Source organism: Apodemus sylvaticus, chromosome 7 (assembly GCF_947179515.1).
Source record: "Apodemus sylvaticus chromosome 7, mApoSyl1.1, whole genome shotgun sequence".
Taxonomy (NCBI): Eukaryota; Metazoa; Chordata; class Mammalia; order Rodentia; family Muridae; genus Apodemus; species Apodemus sylvaticus.
Window position 1 is genome coordinate 2,188,954 of NC_067478.1, and position 14,943 is coordinate 2,203,896.

Here is a 14,943-nt window from a genome sequence, read left to right on the forward strand (position 1 = left end):
AATAAGCCCATTTCTTCTGGCCCACACTCCCAAGCACATACCGTCCCACATTCTCCATACTACTCTCTATAGGCCTCCCTGCAGACTGTGCTTGGCCTATGAACTGTGAGCTTCAGGACCCAATCAGGCCCCCTCCCCGACTCTTCTCCCTTCCACTCTGAGCCCAGTTATCAAACTCCACGTCTAAAAGACTTTAAAAGTCCCCAAAGTGTCTTGAGGCACAGTGAAAACAGAACTTCACACACACCCACTCCACCTAAGCCACATCTCAAATATCCCTTCTTTCTTTATGTATCTGGTTTCCTAGAAGTGTTACTTAAGCCAAGGTTTGCTGCCAAAGGCATGGGGGGTAAGGGGAATTTGAGGGGGGACTAGGAATCCCTGCATCTAGGCACCAAGAGCATTCTCTGCAGGAGAGAGGTGTACCTGACAAGGGACCATGCATGCACAGGAGACATACCAGGATGTGGACCAGCCGCAGCTCCTCTGGATTCCGACATTTCTCCCGGAGCCCCTCTTCCACACAGGGCTCTGAGGGCTCAGGCTCAAAGCCACAGCAGTAGCGATCCAGACGGTCGTGGACCTATGGAGAAGGCTGGGATAGTACCTGGCTCCTCCAGACCCAATATCAAGGCTACGTGGCTTGCTGGGCTCCAGTCCAGCCCAGGGCCACTCCTGAAGTCTTTAGGGGCTGTCTGTGCCAGTCAGCTCTGTGCTGGCCTCCAGCTGAAAGGGGGGCATCTGTCTAATTCTTTCCCCATTTTAGCCTGACACTCTGTCGATGTTCTGAAGATGAACTTGGGGTCACAGGTCCCCTGTAGCTGCCCCTCTCTGCTTATTACCACAACTCCTCCCTTAAGTAGGCATGGTAGGCCAAGCTTAGCCCATGAAGGCTGCCAGACCCAACAAGGACCCACGTGGTATCCAGCAGGTTGGTGCTGCAGAGCTACTGGTGTGTGAAGGAATGTCACCCCAATGGCCAGCTCTGTTGTCACTGCCACCTCTACCTTGTTCCCTCCTCACTGTGGACCTACATGTAAGGCAGGAACTACATCACCCTGAGCTCAGACACATCTGAGGTCATAAAGGCGAACACACACCACTGGATTTGAAGTTGATGAAGTTGTCGAGGCCTAGGTTGGGTCCCCATTTGTGGACAATGGGGATGCATGTGGAAAAGGGAAGCAGGATGCTGGTGCCCACAGAAGCTGAATCGGGTTTATAGCCCCGGCTAGCTGAGCAGCAGCCGATGACAGGTGTGAACCATGCGGACACCACCCACACAGTCACAGGGGAGCTGGGCCTCTGCAACCCTTTCTATCAGCTTTAACTAACAAGACTAAGACCAAAGCAAGCAATCCCAGATGAGCATGATGAGCATGATGAGCATGATGAGCGAAGCCAGTGATCCCTGATCAGTGACTCACCCTCCCCTCTCTTCCAGGAGGCAGGGCAGTATCCCAGAGAGGGTGCGGGCTATTTGGACTGGCACACTGATCAGATGCACCCAGACTTCCTACCCAGGAGCCCCCTTCCCACTGAATCACACCTGCTAGCCTTACCAGCAGGTTTCTTAGACTGTCAGTCACAAAGTGCAGGTGGACCCAGGGCGCCCTGACCGTAAGCTCTCCCTCCTGCCCGGATTCCCCAGATCTGTAGTTTCGCCCTTTCTCTGAAGTTCTCGCCCTCCCTGGCTAGGTCAAGCAGAGCCTTGTTCTTTGGAGTCGGACCCTCGGTGCCTTGCCTGCCCCTACACTTTCTCCCTTCCAGGTCCAAGCTAGGTGCTCAGGCTTGATAGGTGTATTGGATGTCCAGCCCAGGAACCTGTGTTCACCTGTAAAATCCCTGCCATCCCACCCCCAAGTTCAGAGGAGCTTTCTGCCCCCTGAACAGGCCTTCCTTGCCCACCCATCTGGCAGACTGGAAGGAACACAGAATCACTGCCCCTTTCACACCCAAGTCCTGGGGAGCAAGCTGGTATACCTACCGTGGCATTCTGCCTTGTCCTGTGCTTAGGTTCCGGCTTTGAATTCCTACCGACTTCCCTTCATGATGGGCTGGAAGCTGTAAGCTTAAATAAACCCTTTCCTTCCCCAGCTGCTTTTGGTCACGGTGTTTATCACAGCAATGGAAAGCGAATTAAGACAGGCCAGCAGAAACCCTGCCTGCTGCATTGCCCTGACAGCTTTATCAAACCTGAGCATGGTGGCGGCTCTGGCCCGCGTTTGACCCTCCCTCATACTCAGTCGGCACCAGCAGAGGCTTCTGCTCCCGCCAGGCTCTCCCCGACCACACCTTGGGCTGCTCCATCCAGATTTCCCATTGTGCAGCATTTATTTGCCAGCCAGCACAGTACGGGCAACACTGGCCTCCTAAAATGTTCGCCCATCTAGATTCCTGGCATAAAGAGCATGCCCACTGAGGTACCAGCCTGATTATTCTGCCATGCTGTCTGCTTTGTTTCCCTCAGCTCACATTCCTTTAGGACGTTGCCCTTCCTCCACTCTGAAAAAAATGAGAAGTTGCCCAGGGAAAAGATTCCATGCGGTTCCAGTGCACGGAGCCAGCCCGGCTGTGCTGCAGGCTGTAATTCAATCTGGAGCTTTCGGTTAGTGAAGGCCTTGCAAAGCTCAGGCCATGGAGGTGCCACGCTGGGAACTGTACCCAGCACAGCGCACTGGGTCCCTCAAGGCATTCCAGTTATGAAGAGGACAGTGAGCCACGGAGGGAGACTGGCTGCTGTGCTGAAGTCCACCTTCTTACAAATGGCAGTCTCTGGATTCGAAGCCAGGAACACTGGCCCTGACCATGAGGACAGGCCGTGGGGCAGGCATATATCCTCTGGCATTCAGGGATGTAAATTCTTGGACAGGAAAATAAATGAATGAAATAAAACAAGTAAGTAACTTAAACAGTTTGACCCCAGGACCCAGAATGCATTCGACACAAGTTGAAACTTAGTGAGGTCTTCTGAACACAAGAATGAATGAAGCACAAAGAATGACCACAGGGTCCCCAAGAAGATCTGAGGTCACAGGGTCCCCAAGAAGGTCTGAGGTCACAGGGTCCCCAAGAAGGTCTGAGGTCACAGGGTCCCCAAGAAGGTCTGAGGTCACAGGGTCCCCAAGAAGGTCTGAGGTCACAGGGTCCCCAAGAAGGTCTGAGGTCACAGGGTCCCCAAGGAGACCTGAGGACCACAGGGTCCCCCTGGAGCACTGAGAACCACAGGGTCCCCAAGAAGATCTGAGGTCACAGGGTCCCCAAGAAGGCCTGTAGTTATTGGCCCATCATACCTACCACCTGGTTTCAGGGGAGGCCTAGCTCTGTCACATCCCAAGCAGAATATCTGGGTGGGACAAGACACTGCAGTTGGCCAAGGAAGGCCGCAGGCCCATCTGACAGCACAGGGTGTGGGTGGCGTATTCCCCTGACTAGACTCAGCTGGCTTCTGGGCCAAGCCAGACGGAATCCAGAAGAAATGTCTGGTATTATTGTGGCCCACACCCTTCAGCTGGGACCCTCCTTGATTTCTTTTCTACTTGGCAGCCCAAGGGTCCCAATGCTTGCTGGGGGTAGGATTCATTCTTTCCTTCATAAGAACACTACCTTTCCCAGAGAGTAAACTCCTCATGGATCAGGAACATACATACAGACACACACACACACACACACACACACACACACACACACACGTACATACATACACACACACACATGCATACATACACACACAGGCACACACACATACACACATACACACACATGCACACAAACATGCACACACATGCACATATACATGCACATGCAAACAAACAAAATTTAAAACAAGCTGACAAATACCCTAGGCATGCTGGTGCGTGCTTCTCTGTGTAACGCTGGGGAAGGGAAGACAATGGATCTCCACGGTCAGCTACCTGCCAGGAAAGCCTGAGTGCCTGGTTCCAGGCCGTTAAGTTCAACAGGCACCTGAGGGATGCAACTTAAAAGTCTGACCTCTGACCCCAGCATGTCCATGCCCTTTCCACCTGCCCATGTGCGCAAGAGTGGAGGATAACATGAAGTTAGTTTAGGAGAGTAATAAGATGACCATATAGAAATCACAGCCAATGAGCAGCCACTGTGGACGAATGGATACTAGAAGGAAAGGCCCCGTCTTTGATGGCCACAGGGAGGTGAAATGTCCAGGAATAACTAATGACAAAAATGAAGAAAGACCAAGTCTTAGGGTCCCTGGAAGAAAGGGTTTACCCTTGTAGCTAACAGTCCATCACTGCTGGAGTTGGCAGGAACCTGGAGGCAGGTGCTGATGCAGAGGCCATGGAGGAGTGCTGCTTCCTGGCTTTCTCATAGACGCCAGGACCATGGCAGCTCACTGTGGCCTGGGCCCTCCCCCACCAGGGACTAATCAAGAAAACACTTGACAAGTAGATCTCATGGAGACATTTTCTCAGTTAGAAATGCCTCTTTTCAGATGACTCTAGCTTGTGTCAAGTTGACATAAAAACACCCAGGACAGTCCCACTGAAGAAAACACAGATGCTTCCCAGAGACATGGGCAGATGGAACATTAGGACCTGATCCTGACAAGTGTGAAGCAGGCTTCTTCCATTGGCTGGTTTGGTTTTGAGTCATGGTCTTTCCGTGTAGCGGGCTGTCCTGGAACTTACTATGTAGACTAGGCTGGCCTAGAACTCACAGAGATCCTCCTGCCTCTACCTCCTGAACCCTAGGATTAAAGGTATATGCCACCACCATGGCCTACATGTGGTACATTTTAAGGTGCAACTTTGCCGTCAGTCACAAAATTTAATTTAATTCCAATAAAGTCCCGGAGGTATTTGGGGAGGAAAGAACAGAAGAACTGCAGAGTCACATGAAAACTCTATCCCAGCAAACTCTGAAGCGAGCAATGGGAGACACACACCCCTGTAATGAAAACATGGGGAGTCTGGTATCTGGAACAGAACACTCCAGAAATAGCGCCATTTACATAAAGGAGTTGGCTATCTGGGAAAGGTAACATTTCAAAAGGAGGAAATGTGTCTCAACAAATGGCACTGGGACATTTAGGCTCAAAATACTTCCAGATGGACCCAAGATGGATAAGAAAACAGAAGAGAACTTTTAAATAACTGAAGCAAGGGGTGACCTTAAAAAAAAAATCACACAAGTCCCAAAGCAAAGCTTGATCTCTTTAACAGAGAAAAGTGAGATGTCTACACAGCAAAAAGTTTACACAAAGTACTGATGGTTGCACCTGGTGGGTGTTAGTACAAGTGCCCTAGCCTACTCACCCTCCCCAGGCCAGCATGGAACCCATAGTCATCTCCCACCACTCCTCAAAGAGTCACTGTGGGATTGGCTCCCATGCACCCTTGGACGGCTGCCTTCTCTCCCACGGGCAGATGGGTCTTGCTGGGATCCTGGTTCAGACTCTATTGCTGAGGACTGACGAATGCATAGGTCTCAGTGACGAGGCAGGGTTGGGCAGACTATGGCAAAGGCAAACGACATAATGGGAGCCATTGTGTTGGCCTCAAGAAGAGACAGTGCTCAGACCAGAATCTTGACAGCTGAGGCTTTCTGAGTGCTAGCTTTGGGGAGCCATAAGCCTCCTTCAAATGCCAATGTAACTCAAGGATCACCTGACTTCTACACAATTCAGACAGTGGCATGTGCCTGGGAGGCAGACTGGAGTGCTGAGCTGTCCCCCAGGTGTCACATGGTCATTGCCAGCCCAAGGTAAGAGTAGCTATGATTACCCACAGGAGTCCCTACAATCTCTAACATTCCCCTGAGGCAGAGTAGGGAACACAAAGGTTACAAGCCCCACCCACCAAATTTATAAGCAATTAGCAGTTGTGGCGGGTGAGGAACTGTCCAAGTTCTGGTAACCCTTCACCCATGTTCCTATGAGCAATCCCAATAAACTCAGGTTTGGGGGATGTCAGTGGAACTGTCCCCACCCCCCTTCTTCCTCTCTCTGGAATGAATAGAAATAGACTCCTGAGCAAACACGTTAGAGAAAGCACTTGCACAGGAAATACGGAAAGCTGTCAGACCCCAGCACATTCTTCCTGGCTTCTGGGTCCCCCAGGTTGTGAGGGTTGCTAACGGAGTGTGAGGGAGGCTGATGGGAGGCCATCCTATGTGAGCTGCATCTGGGGTTTGTGCTCAGCCACGGGTCACAAAGCACCTCTGATTCCCCTGCAGAAACGTACATTCTGCAGCCTCCCAGGGTTTCTAGGAAGATGCTGTCAGCCAAACAGCTGCTTTTCTTGACTGCTGTCCAGCAAACCGGGGGAAGGTAGGCATGATCCCAGCCTGGTGGTGTCTGACCACACAGCTGGCCTGTGTGTGCCTTGGCCTCAGACACTTCTGTCCCCACAGGAAAATTTGGCAGCTGAGGAGGGGTCCCATGCTACAGCCCCAGAGATGAACAGAGGGGCTCTGTGCAGAGCTGAAAGTTATTGTGAGTATCTCTCTGGAGCTGGGCTTTGCAAAGGGCTGCTGCCTGGGCCTCAGGGCTTCACAGCGTCCCCATTCCTGACCAGCTCAACAGTGACTCTGTGAGAAGGGAGAAAGCTCTGGAGCCAGGCCAGCCAGGCTCTTGGTCCCCTGGCTGTGACCTTAAACTAGGAACTTAATCCCTCTGGACCTCAGTGGCTCAATTTTATTTTTCACTAATAACTATTATGTGTGTGCACATCTTTGTGCACGCATGTTCATGCATGTGCTTATAAATATCTATGCATGTGCATATAGAAGCCGGAAGCCAACCTCAGATGTGTTCCTCATCCACCTTTCCCCCACCCAGCAGTCTCTCTGATTAGGCCGCAGGGATGTTCCTCCTCTGCAGCCCTGGAACCCCAGGCACACACAGCCTCACTTGGCTTGTGAAATGCTTTACCAATTGAGCTGTCTTCTCAGTCAGCTCAAGGCTAGAATGTGAATAAACATGGCATCCCACCAGTAAAGTTGCCATGGAGAGGGGCTGGGCCTGTTCCTGAATAGGGTTGAATGTGGTACCTACTATGTATCAAGCACACACCATATATACAGGTGCTGAGTCCACCCCCAAATAGCATGTAAGAGCCTCTCAGGCTAGGATACCGTCTGACATAGGCAGAGCCCCGAGACAGACGTCAGGACAAGAATCCGAGTGCAGGTGGTTAATTCCTTCTCTAACCCCAAGACGCCTCAGCCCCTCCAGCACACAGGGCATGCCTCGGTTTCCTCTCCTGTGGCTGCGACAAGACAAAAGCAACTCAAGGGACCAAGGGTTTATTCTGGCTGGTGATTCAGGGTCACCCATCATACTGAGGAGGTCTGTCCTCACTGTGGCAGGGACTCTAGAGTGTATAAAGTGGAGAAAGTGAACCCGCCATGCCAACACACTCCTGCTCTCTGCCTCATGGTCGTGGGCGTGAATGACCAGCTGCCTCAAGCTCCTGTCTACGGCGGCGTCACACTACAAGCCCAGAGCAGCACACTTGTGCTCGGCAGGCCAACTGAACAGCTGGTGCCCATGGCCTCCAGTTGACCCTTACCTTGCTGTTCACCTCTGCCTGGGACGCCACCTCACCCCCTGCACTCAGCAACTCTTGGGCTCTCTCTCTCTCTCTCTCTCTCTCTCTCTCACACACACACACACACACACACACACACACACACACACACACACCAGGCGGAGAAGCAGGAAGCTCAGGTGGCCAAAGTGACTGCTCAGTGCCAGGCGGACAGGCACTATCCCTTTAGGGTTTCCTTCTGTTCTTTCTGACCTTGTGCCTCTCTCTTCTCTATTCTGTCTCTTATTTCAAATAATGGAGTCCTCTTGTCTCCATGTTGGTTCAAAGATACAAAAGTATAAACAGTTATGAGACTGGAGAGGCGGCCCAGGAGTTAAAGTCCCTTGTGGGTCTTTCAGAGACCTGGCCTTGATTCCCAGCCTCAACATGGTAGCTTACAATCAATCATCTATGGCTACATTCCCAGGGATCCGATGCTCTCCCTCTTCTGGCCTCCATGGTCACCAGACATGCATGTGGTAAACATACATTCGCATAGGCAAAACATCCATATGCATAAATTAAATGAGCACAAACAGTGGTGAACTCATATTTTAACAATGGGTTTTGGGTGAAGGGTCCTGATTTTATAACTTGAGATTAAAACAGAATTTTCATTTATTGTGTGTACATGTATATGTGTGCTTACATGCATGGATGTGTGTGTATGCATGTGTGTGTTCATGTGTTTGTGCATGTGGCATACATGTGTGTGTACATGTTCATGTGGGGGTGTCTTAGTCAGGGTTTCTATTCCTGTACAACATCCTGACCAAGAAGCAAGTTGGGGAGGCAAGGGTTTATTCAGCTTACACTTCTGTGTTGCTGTTCATCACAAAAGGTAGTCAGGGCTGGAACTCAAGCAGGTCAGGAAGCAGGAGCTGATGCAGAGGCCATGGAGAGATGTTTCTTACTGGCTTGCTTCCCCTGGCTTGCTCAGCTTGCTCTCTTATAAAACCCAAGAATCCCAGCCCAGGGATGGTACCACCCACAAGGGGCCCTCCCCCTTGATCACTAATTGAGAAAATGCCTCACAGTTGGATCTCATGGAGGCACTTCCCCAACTGAAACTCCTTTCTCTGTGATAACTCCAGCCTGTGTCAAGTTGACACACAAAACCAGCCAGTACAGGGGGGGTTCTCATATACCATGAAGGTGAGCATGCATGTGTAAATGCATACATGTGTGGAGGTCAGAGGTTAACTTTGCATGTCTTCCTTGGCTATACTTTGAGATTCCCACTGTTCCACACAGTCTGGGACAACAGGCATGCACTGCTAAGCTGGGAATCCAAGCTCGGTCCTCACACTCACATGGCAAGTGCTCTGGTGACTGAGCCCTCGCGCCCCAGCCCCCACACACTGGTGACTGAGTCCTCGCGCCCCAGCCCCCACACACTGGTGACTGAGCCCTCGCGCCCCAGCCCCCACACACTGGTGACTGAGCCCTCGCGCCCCAGCCCCCTGGCCCCCCTCCACTTCTGTCTTTTTATGCTACTTATTTATCAGAGCTGGGTTCTCAGCATTGATGATCACAGAATCAAAGTATTAATTGACTATAAAAACTGAGGTGTTAAAGATGCCCTAATCCTAATCAAGATCTAAGCCAATATCTAACTCTTTCTTTAAAAATAAGTAAGCATATACCTCTCATTAATTTATGCATTTGCTTTCATCTTTAATAAATGACAAGATTCTATGTATACCTGAGAATGGTTTAGAGTAAATTTCTTTATAACTTATCATTCTTAAATGTTTTATTCATATACCTATTTTACACTCCCATTTACCCAGGATTAAATTTCTTAGATAAGATGGGGTCACAGATTGAGGGTGTTTTCTTTGTTTTTGTTTGATTGGTTGGTTTGTTGAGTCTTTTTGATAGTGGTTGGGTTTTTTGCTGCTGTTTGGATGTTTTGCCCGCATGTTTGTCTGCATACTCTGGGCATCTGTGGTGCCTGAAGAGTCCAGAAGACTGCATCAGATGCCCTGGGACTGGAGTTAGAGCTCATTGTGAGCCTCCATAGCAGTCTTGGGAATCGGGTCCTGGTGCTCAGCGAGAGTAGCCAATGTTCTTAACCATTGAGCCATATATCCTGTCTCTGAGTAGAAAATGTCTAAGAAGCCCTGCTCTAGGGTACCACAGGATAGACCATCTCTGCTCTAGGGTACCACAGGATAGACCATCCCTGCTCTAGGATACCACAGGAGAGACAGCCCTTTTCTAGGGTACCACAAGATAAACAGGCAGGAAAATTATAAGTTACTTGGTCAAAAGGCTAGCACCATGGGGAGTGGGCACCCTGGCCTTCACCTGGGACCCCCTAACTCCACCCCCTCCACCCCACTGCCCAACCACACCTACCTGAAGCAGAAAGTCAAAGAGAGCCAAACGTGCCCACTCAGCATGGTGAATTCCCGGGCATGGGATCTGGCCTGGCCAGCTGCAGCCTCCAGCCAGCAGGGCCTGGTACTGCAGCCAGCCCAAAGCCAGAGAGTTCTGGTCCTCATCTGGGTCTCTTAGGTGCTGCACATCCGGTGCCCACCAGATGATGGGCCTCACACTGCCATCTGTGTAACGGTAGGGCAGAAGGGGACTGTGGAAGCTGCGGGCTACGGCAGGCAGGCTCCGCTGGAGTCCCAGCACACGGTCCACGTGGAAGGACAGGACTTCATGCAGGTCCCTGGGCCTCTTAATCAGGCCACAGAGACCCTGGGAGCAGAGCTGGCTGAGCCTGAGAGGAGATATGTCCTGGAGGGCATCCCCAGCAGATAGTCCAACCTGCAGCACCTGCCCATGGGCAGGGACCCTGGCTTTGCCTACCACCTCCCCGTGGGTCAGTAGCCAGAGAGTCTGGACATCATGTTCCGTGAACCATGGTGGAGCCTCTCCCCGCACTGCAGTGCTGCCCAGTCCAGGGGTCTCGGAACCACACCATGGGGACTTGTGCAGGTCCTCAGCAGAGCCAGGCCACCATGGGGCCCCTGACCCTGAGGTGGCACCCCCAGCCTTCCCACCAGTCAAGACTCTGCCCTTGGCTCTCGGCAGAGGATTCCCACCCCCTGCTGGCTGAGGCCTAAAGCTCGCTGCAGCAGTATCTCTCAGTGCCTGGAAAGATGTGTGACTTCTCTCTGTGCGTGGGATAGCCGTGGTGACTGTCTTGCTCTGTGACTGCTGGACTAAACCATCATGCCCGAGATGGTCCAGAGCTGTGCCTCCTGCATCTCCTACCGCCTCTTCTATTAGAAGCTCATGATGCTGGGCCCTGAGAGTCGGATCTCCTGCCACAGCAACATCTCTCCAGACACTCAGCGGGTGTCTGCTTCTGTCCACGTGCCTTCTGTGGCTTTGCTTCTTGGCACAGACCAAGATGGAATTTCTGGGAAAAGCCTGTCCAGTCCAGAGGCCCAGGTTCCTTGCTGGCCGCCTCAGGCTGGAGTTCAACGTCTGCTGAATCCTGAGGTCAGACACTCCAGTTCCCCTTCGCGGCTCCGTGAGCCTCTGTCCTGGGGTGGAAGCTGGATGTTTCGGAGGAAAGTGAGTGACAGCCACTGCAGACAGGATCATCAAGAGGCAGAAGGCCACCACTGGCCGCTTCCTGCCACGAAGCCTTTTCCAGAGCCAAGACGCCTGAGGAGGGGGTAAAAAAAAGATAGTGTAAGACCTGGGACAGTCATCTGCTCCAAAACACAGGACAGCAATGGCAGTGAGCAGAGCATGGGGGACAGGAAGAAGAAGAAGAAGAAGAAGAAGAAGAAGAAGAAGAAGAAGAAGAAGAAGAAGAAGAAGAAGAAGAAGCAGCAGCAGCAGCAGCAGCAGGGCACAGCTGCCACTCACAGGAACATGGCAGCCAGCCAGCTGCACCCGTGTCAGAGCTTGGCTTGCTTCTTAGCCTGCCTTTCACAGACGCTTATCGCAAACCTTACCTCTCTGGATATGCCACCACACAACTGTGTCCGCCACGCCTCGCAATGGATCTCTCTACCCACCACCTCATGCTGACCCCATTCCTCTCAATTCTGAGGCCTCTGTTAGCACTTCAGACACAAATAAATGATTCGCAGAAAGGAGACCAAGTCATGCTAGGAAAAGCAGGGCAAGGGGCCCAGCCGTTGAAGTCCATTCTGCTCTTCCAGTGCACCTGAGTTCCGTTCCCAGCACCCACACTGGGCAGCTAACAGCTGCTTAAAAGTCCAGTAGCATGAGATCAGTCAGCTCCTCCAGCTTCCATGGGGTACCTATACACTCAGAAATACACAGAGACAGACACTGACGGACAGGACAGAGCCGGGGAGACACGCCCCCTTCTCCCTGCAGTCAGCCATGACCCTAATCTGAGACATACCACACAACAGTGTGCTGAACTCTCAGTGTGCACATCTCTGCAGACACACTTGGGCATTTCTACAAATGACACCAGAGAGGACTTTGGGCCCCACTTCTCACTATCCATTTCCATGGCCTGGTAACTTCCTTAGCCATAAGAACAACTAGACAAACTGGAATTATATAAATCTTATTTTGAAGTTTAGAGCAGGAGGATCGGGCCCATCGAGCTGGCAGGGATAGAAACGTTCAGGTAACACTGAGAGCAAAGGTGCCCACAGGAACATTTGTTTGGATTTTTCTTCTTCTAAAGAAAAAAAAATGTGTTTTGAAGTTGAATTCATAATCTGTCTTCTCAAAGGACTGGATACTCCAAGAAAAATAAATTAGCTTCTGAGACGGGCCAGGAAGAATGGGGTGGATCCTGCTGTCAGCCTTACTTGGCTTCAGGAAGCCTGGGGGGGGTGGGGGGGGTTGGCAAGCGAGCAGAGAGAGAGAGGCTCAGAATGGCTGTGAGCAGATGCCGTCTGCAGGGCCACACACAGGAGGCTTTGGGAAAAGCGGCTTTGATCCAGCTGAAAAAAAAAAATCTCTAAAGACAAATATGCAGCTAAATAACAAAGTGTACATGAAAGGGGAAGGCTCGTAATGTAGAATATTCTAGAGTCTACGGGTAGAACCTGAGCTGACCTCCCCTGCCTGCCATAACCACTCTCCTGACAAATCTCAATATCCTAGGGCTGCATCCTCTGCCCTGAGAGGGCTGCGCAGGAGGGGCTCTGCAACCACTCTCCTCTCTCATCCCTACTCTCTGCCTGTCACCAGGAGGCCTTTCAGTTCCTGGGGAAGATGCCATGGGCCAATAGCTACAACCTCCCTGAGCTGCAGAAAGTGCGCAGTCTAGGCACCCGCCCGGGTGTGAGCTTCCAAAGCTATGAACAATATGGAAGACACGCGAAAGAGTAACAGGATTACTCAGAGGGACCACAGGAGGGCTAAATGAATCGAATTATTAATGGGCCTGCTGCACTCCTCCATTGCTCCGTTGAGCGTTGGGGTCCCTGCTGTGCCCCTCCCATGAGCGTTGGGGTCCCCACTGTGCCCTTTCCATGAGCATTGGGGTCTCTGCTGTGCCCCTCCCATGAGTGTTGGGTCCCCGCTACGCCCCTCCCACACATGTTGGTGTCCCTGCTACGACCTTCCTATGAGCGCTGGGCGCCCACTGCTCTCTCCTGTTGTGGTGCAGGGCACCCACTTGCATTTGAACACTCGGTCCTCAGCAGTCGGCCCTGCTTCAGAAAGCTGTGGGACCTTTAGGAAGTCTTGATGGAGGAAGAGAGTCACTGGTGTAGGTGGGTCTTGAGGCTTGCCGTCTACATCCTGTCCTTTCTCAGCTCCCTCGCTGTGGCTGCGATATGACCAGCCCCCTCATGCTTGGCTGCCAGGGCTTCCCTGCCTAGTGGGCAGCGCATCCCTGGGCGCCTCCCTTCTCAGACCAGGAGTCAAACAACCCCCTCCCCTAAGTTGTTTTTTGAGAGGAGAAAGGTGACATGCCCCCATTCTCCAGACACCCTCTTCTCTTTCTGGGGTCTAAAAACCACCCCCTCAGGTCTGGGCACACTGTAAGATTGGAATAAAAAGTGGGCATTCCCAAGGCAGAGGCATGAAAGGCTTTTTTATTCTAAAACCTCAAGTATGGGCATTGAGGAGGCCACCGGGCTGAAGCGTCAGTCCGCAGAGGTTCTGTCTGAAGATGAGAGGGAGGCAGGAGGGGGAGCCTTGACAACAGCATGTGGGAGAGTGAGCCAGAGGGGATGAGGAGAGAGAGCGAGCCAGAGGGGATGAGGAGAGAGAGGCCAAGACAGATGCACCTCCTCACAGCTAGGGCTTTTGTTTTAGTTTCTTTTTTTGTTTGTTTTTTTGTTTTGTTTTGTTTCTGTTCTTTTGGTTTTTTGGATTTGTTTTTTTCAAGACAGGGTTTCTCTGTGTAGCCCTGGCTGTCCTGGAACTCACTCCTTAGACCAGGCTGGCCTCGAACTCAGAAATCTGCCTGCCTCTGCCTCCCAGAATGCTGGGATTACAGGCATGCACCACCACCGCCCGGCTTGTTTTAGTTTCTTAATTCTTAACGTTTTGCTTATTTTGTGTGTGTGTGCATATGCCTGAGTGTATGTCATACAACAGTAAGTGTGCATAGTGTGCCTTAAGTGTGTAAATCCTGTGTGTGTGTGTATGTGTGTCCTGTGATAAAGTATGTGGTGTACATATATGTGTGTATGAGTCGAGTGATCATGTGTCTATGAAAGGCCTGTGCTGAGTGTGTGTGTGACTGTGTGTGTGTCCAATGACAGTGTTATAAGTCCTGTCTGAGTGTGTGTCCAAAGACAGTGTTATGAGTCCTCTCTGAGCGTATGTGACTGTGTGTGTGTGTGAGACTCTGTGTGTGTGTCCAATGACAGTGTTATGAGTCCTGTCTGAGTGTGTGTGTAACTGTGTGTGTGTGTATCCAATGACAGTGTTATAAGTGCTGTCTGAGAGTGTGTGTGACCATGTGTGTGTGCATGTGTGTATGTGTGAATGTGTGTCCAATGACAGTGTTACGAGTCCTGTCTGAGTGTGTGTATGTGTGTGACTCTGTGTGTGTGTCCAATGACAGTGTTATGAGTCCTGTCTGAATGTGTGTGTGATTGTGTGTGTGAGTCTGTGCGTGTGACTCTGTGTGTATATGTCCAATGACAGTGTTGAGTCCTGTGCTGAGTTTGTATGTTTGTTAGTAGATGACTGCTCTGGCTGTGATTCCGGGTCATTTTTAAATACGTACCAAGCCTTGTCCTCTGACCTTCGTCCCTTTCTGACCCCTCTACCCCCTATCACCGACCCCTGAGCCATGACTACTGGCCAAGACTGGGGCTGCCAGAGTCTGGAATGTTGAGATCCTGTGTCATTTTCCTCTGGTTTTGTTAAATAACTGTCATGAGGAAAATCTGGCTGGGATGAGAAGGAACACATGAGCTGGCTTTCAGAGACAGATTAAAGCCACATGTCACCA

General features: G+C 51.3%; 1 protein-coding gene across 1 annotated transcript in view; it reads right to left on the reverse strand.

Moving 5' to 3' along the window:
- Positions 1–14,943, reverse strand: part of Gask1a (golgi associated kinase 1A) — a 29,579-nt gene that overhangs the window by 4,201 nt on the left and 10,435 nt on the right. Inside the window, exons 2-3 of the mRNA XM_052186922.1 lie at positions 9,933–11,198; positions 461–583 (exon numbers count right to left, since the gene is read on the reverse strand). Of these exons, the coding sequence (XP_052042882.1) occupies positions 461–583; positions 9,933–11,198 (1,389 nt within the window). The remainder of the gene's footprint in view (positions 1–460; positions 584–9,932; positions 11,199–14,943) is intronic.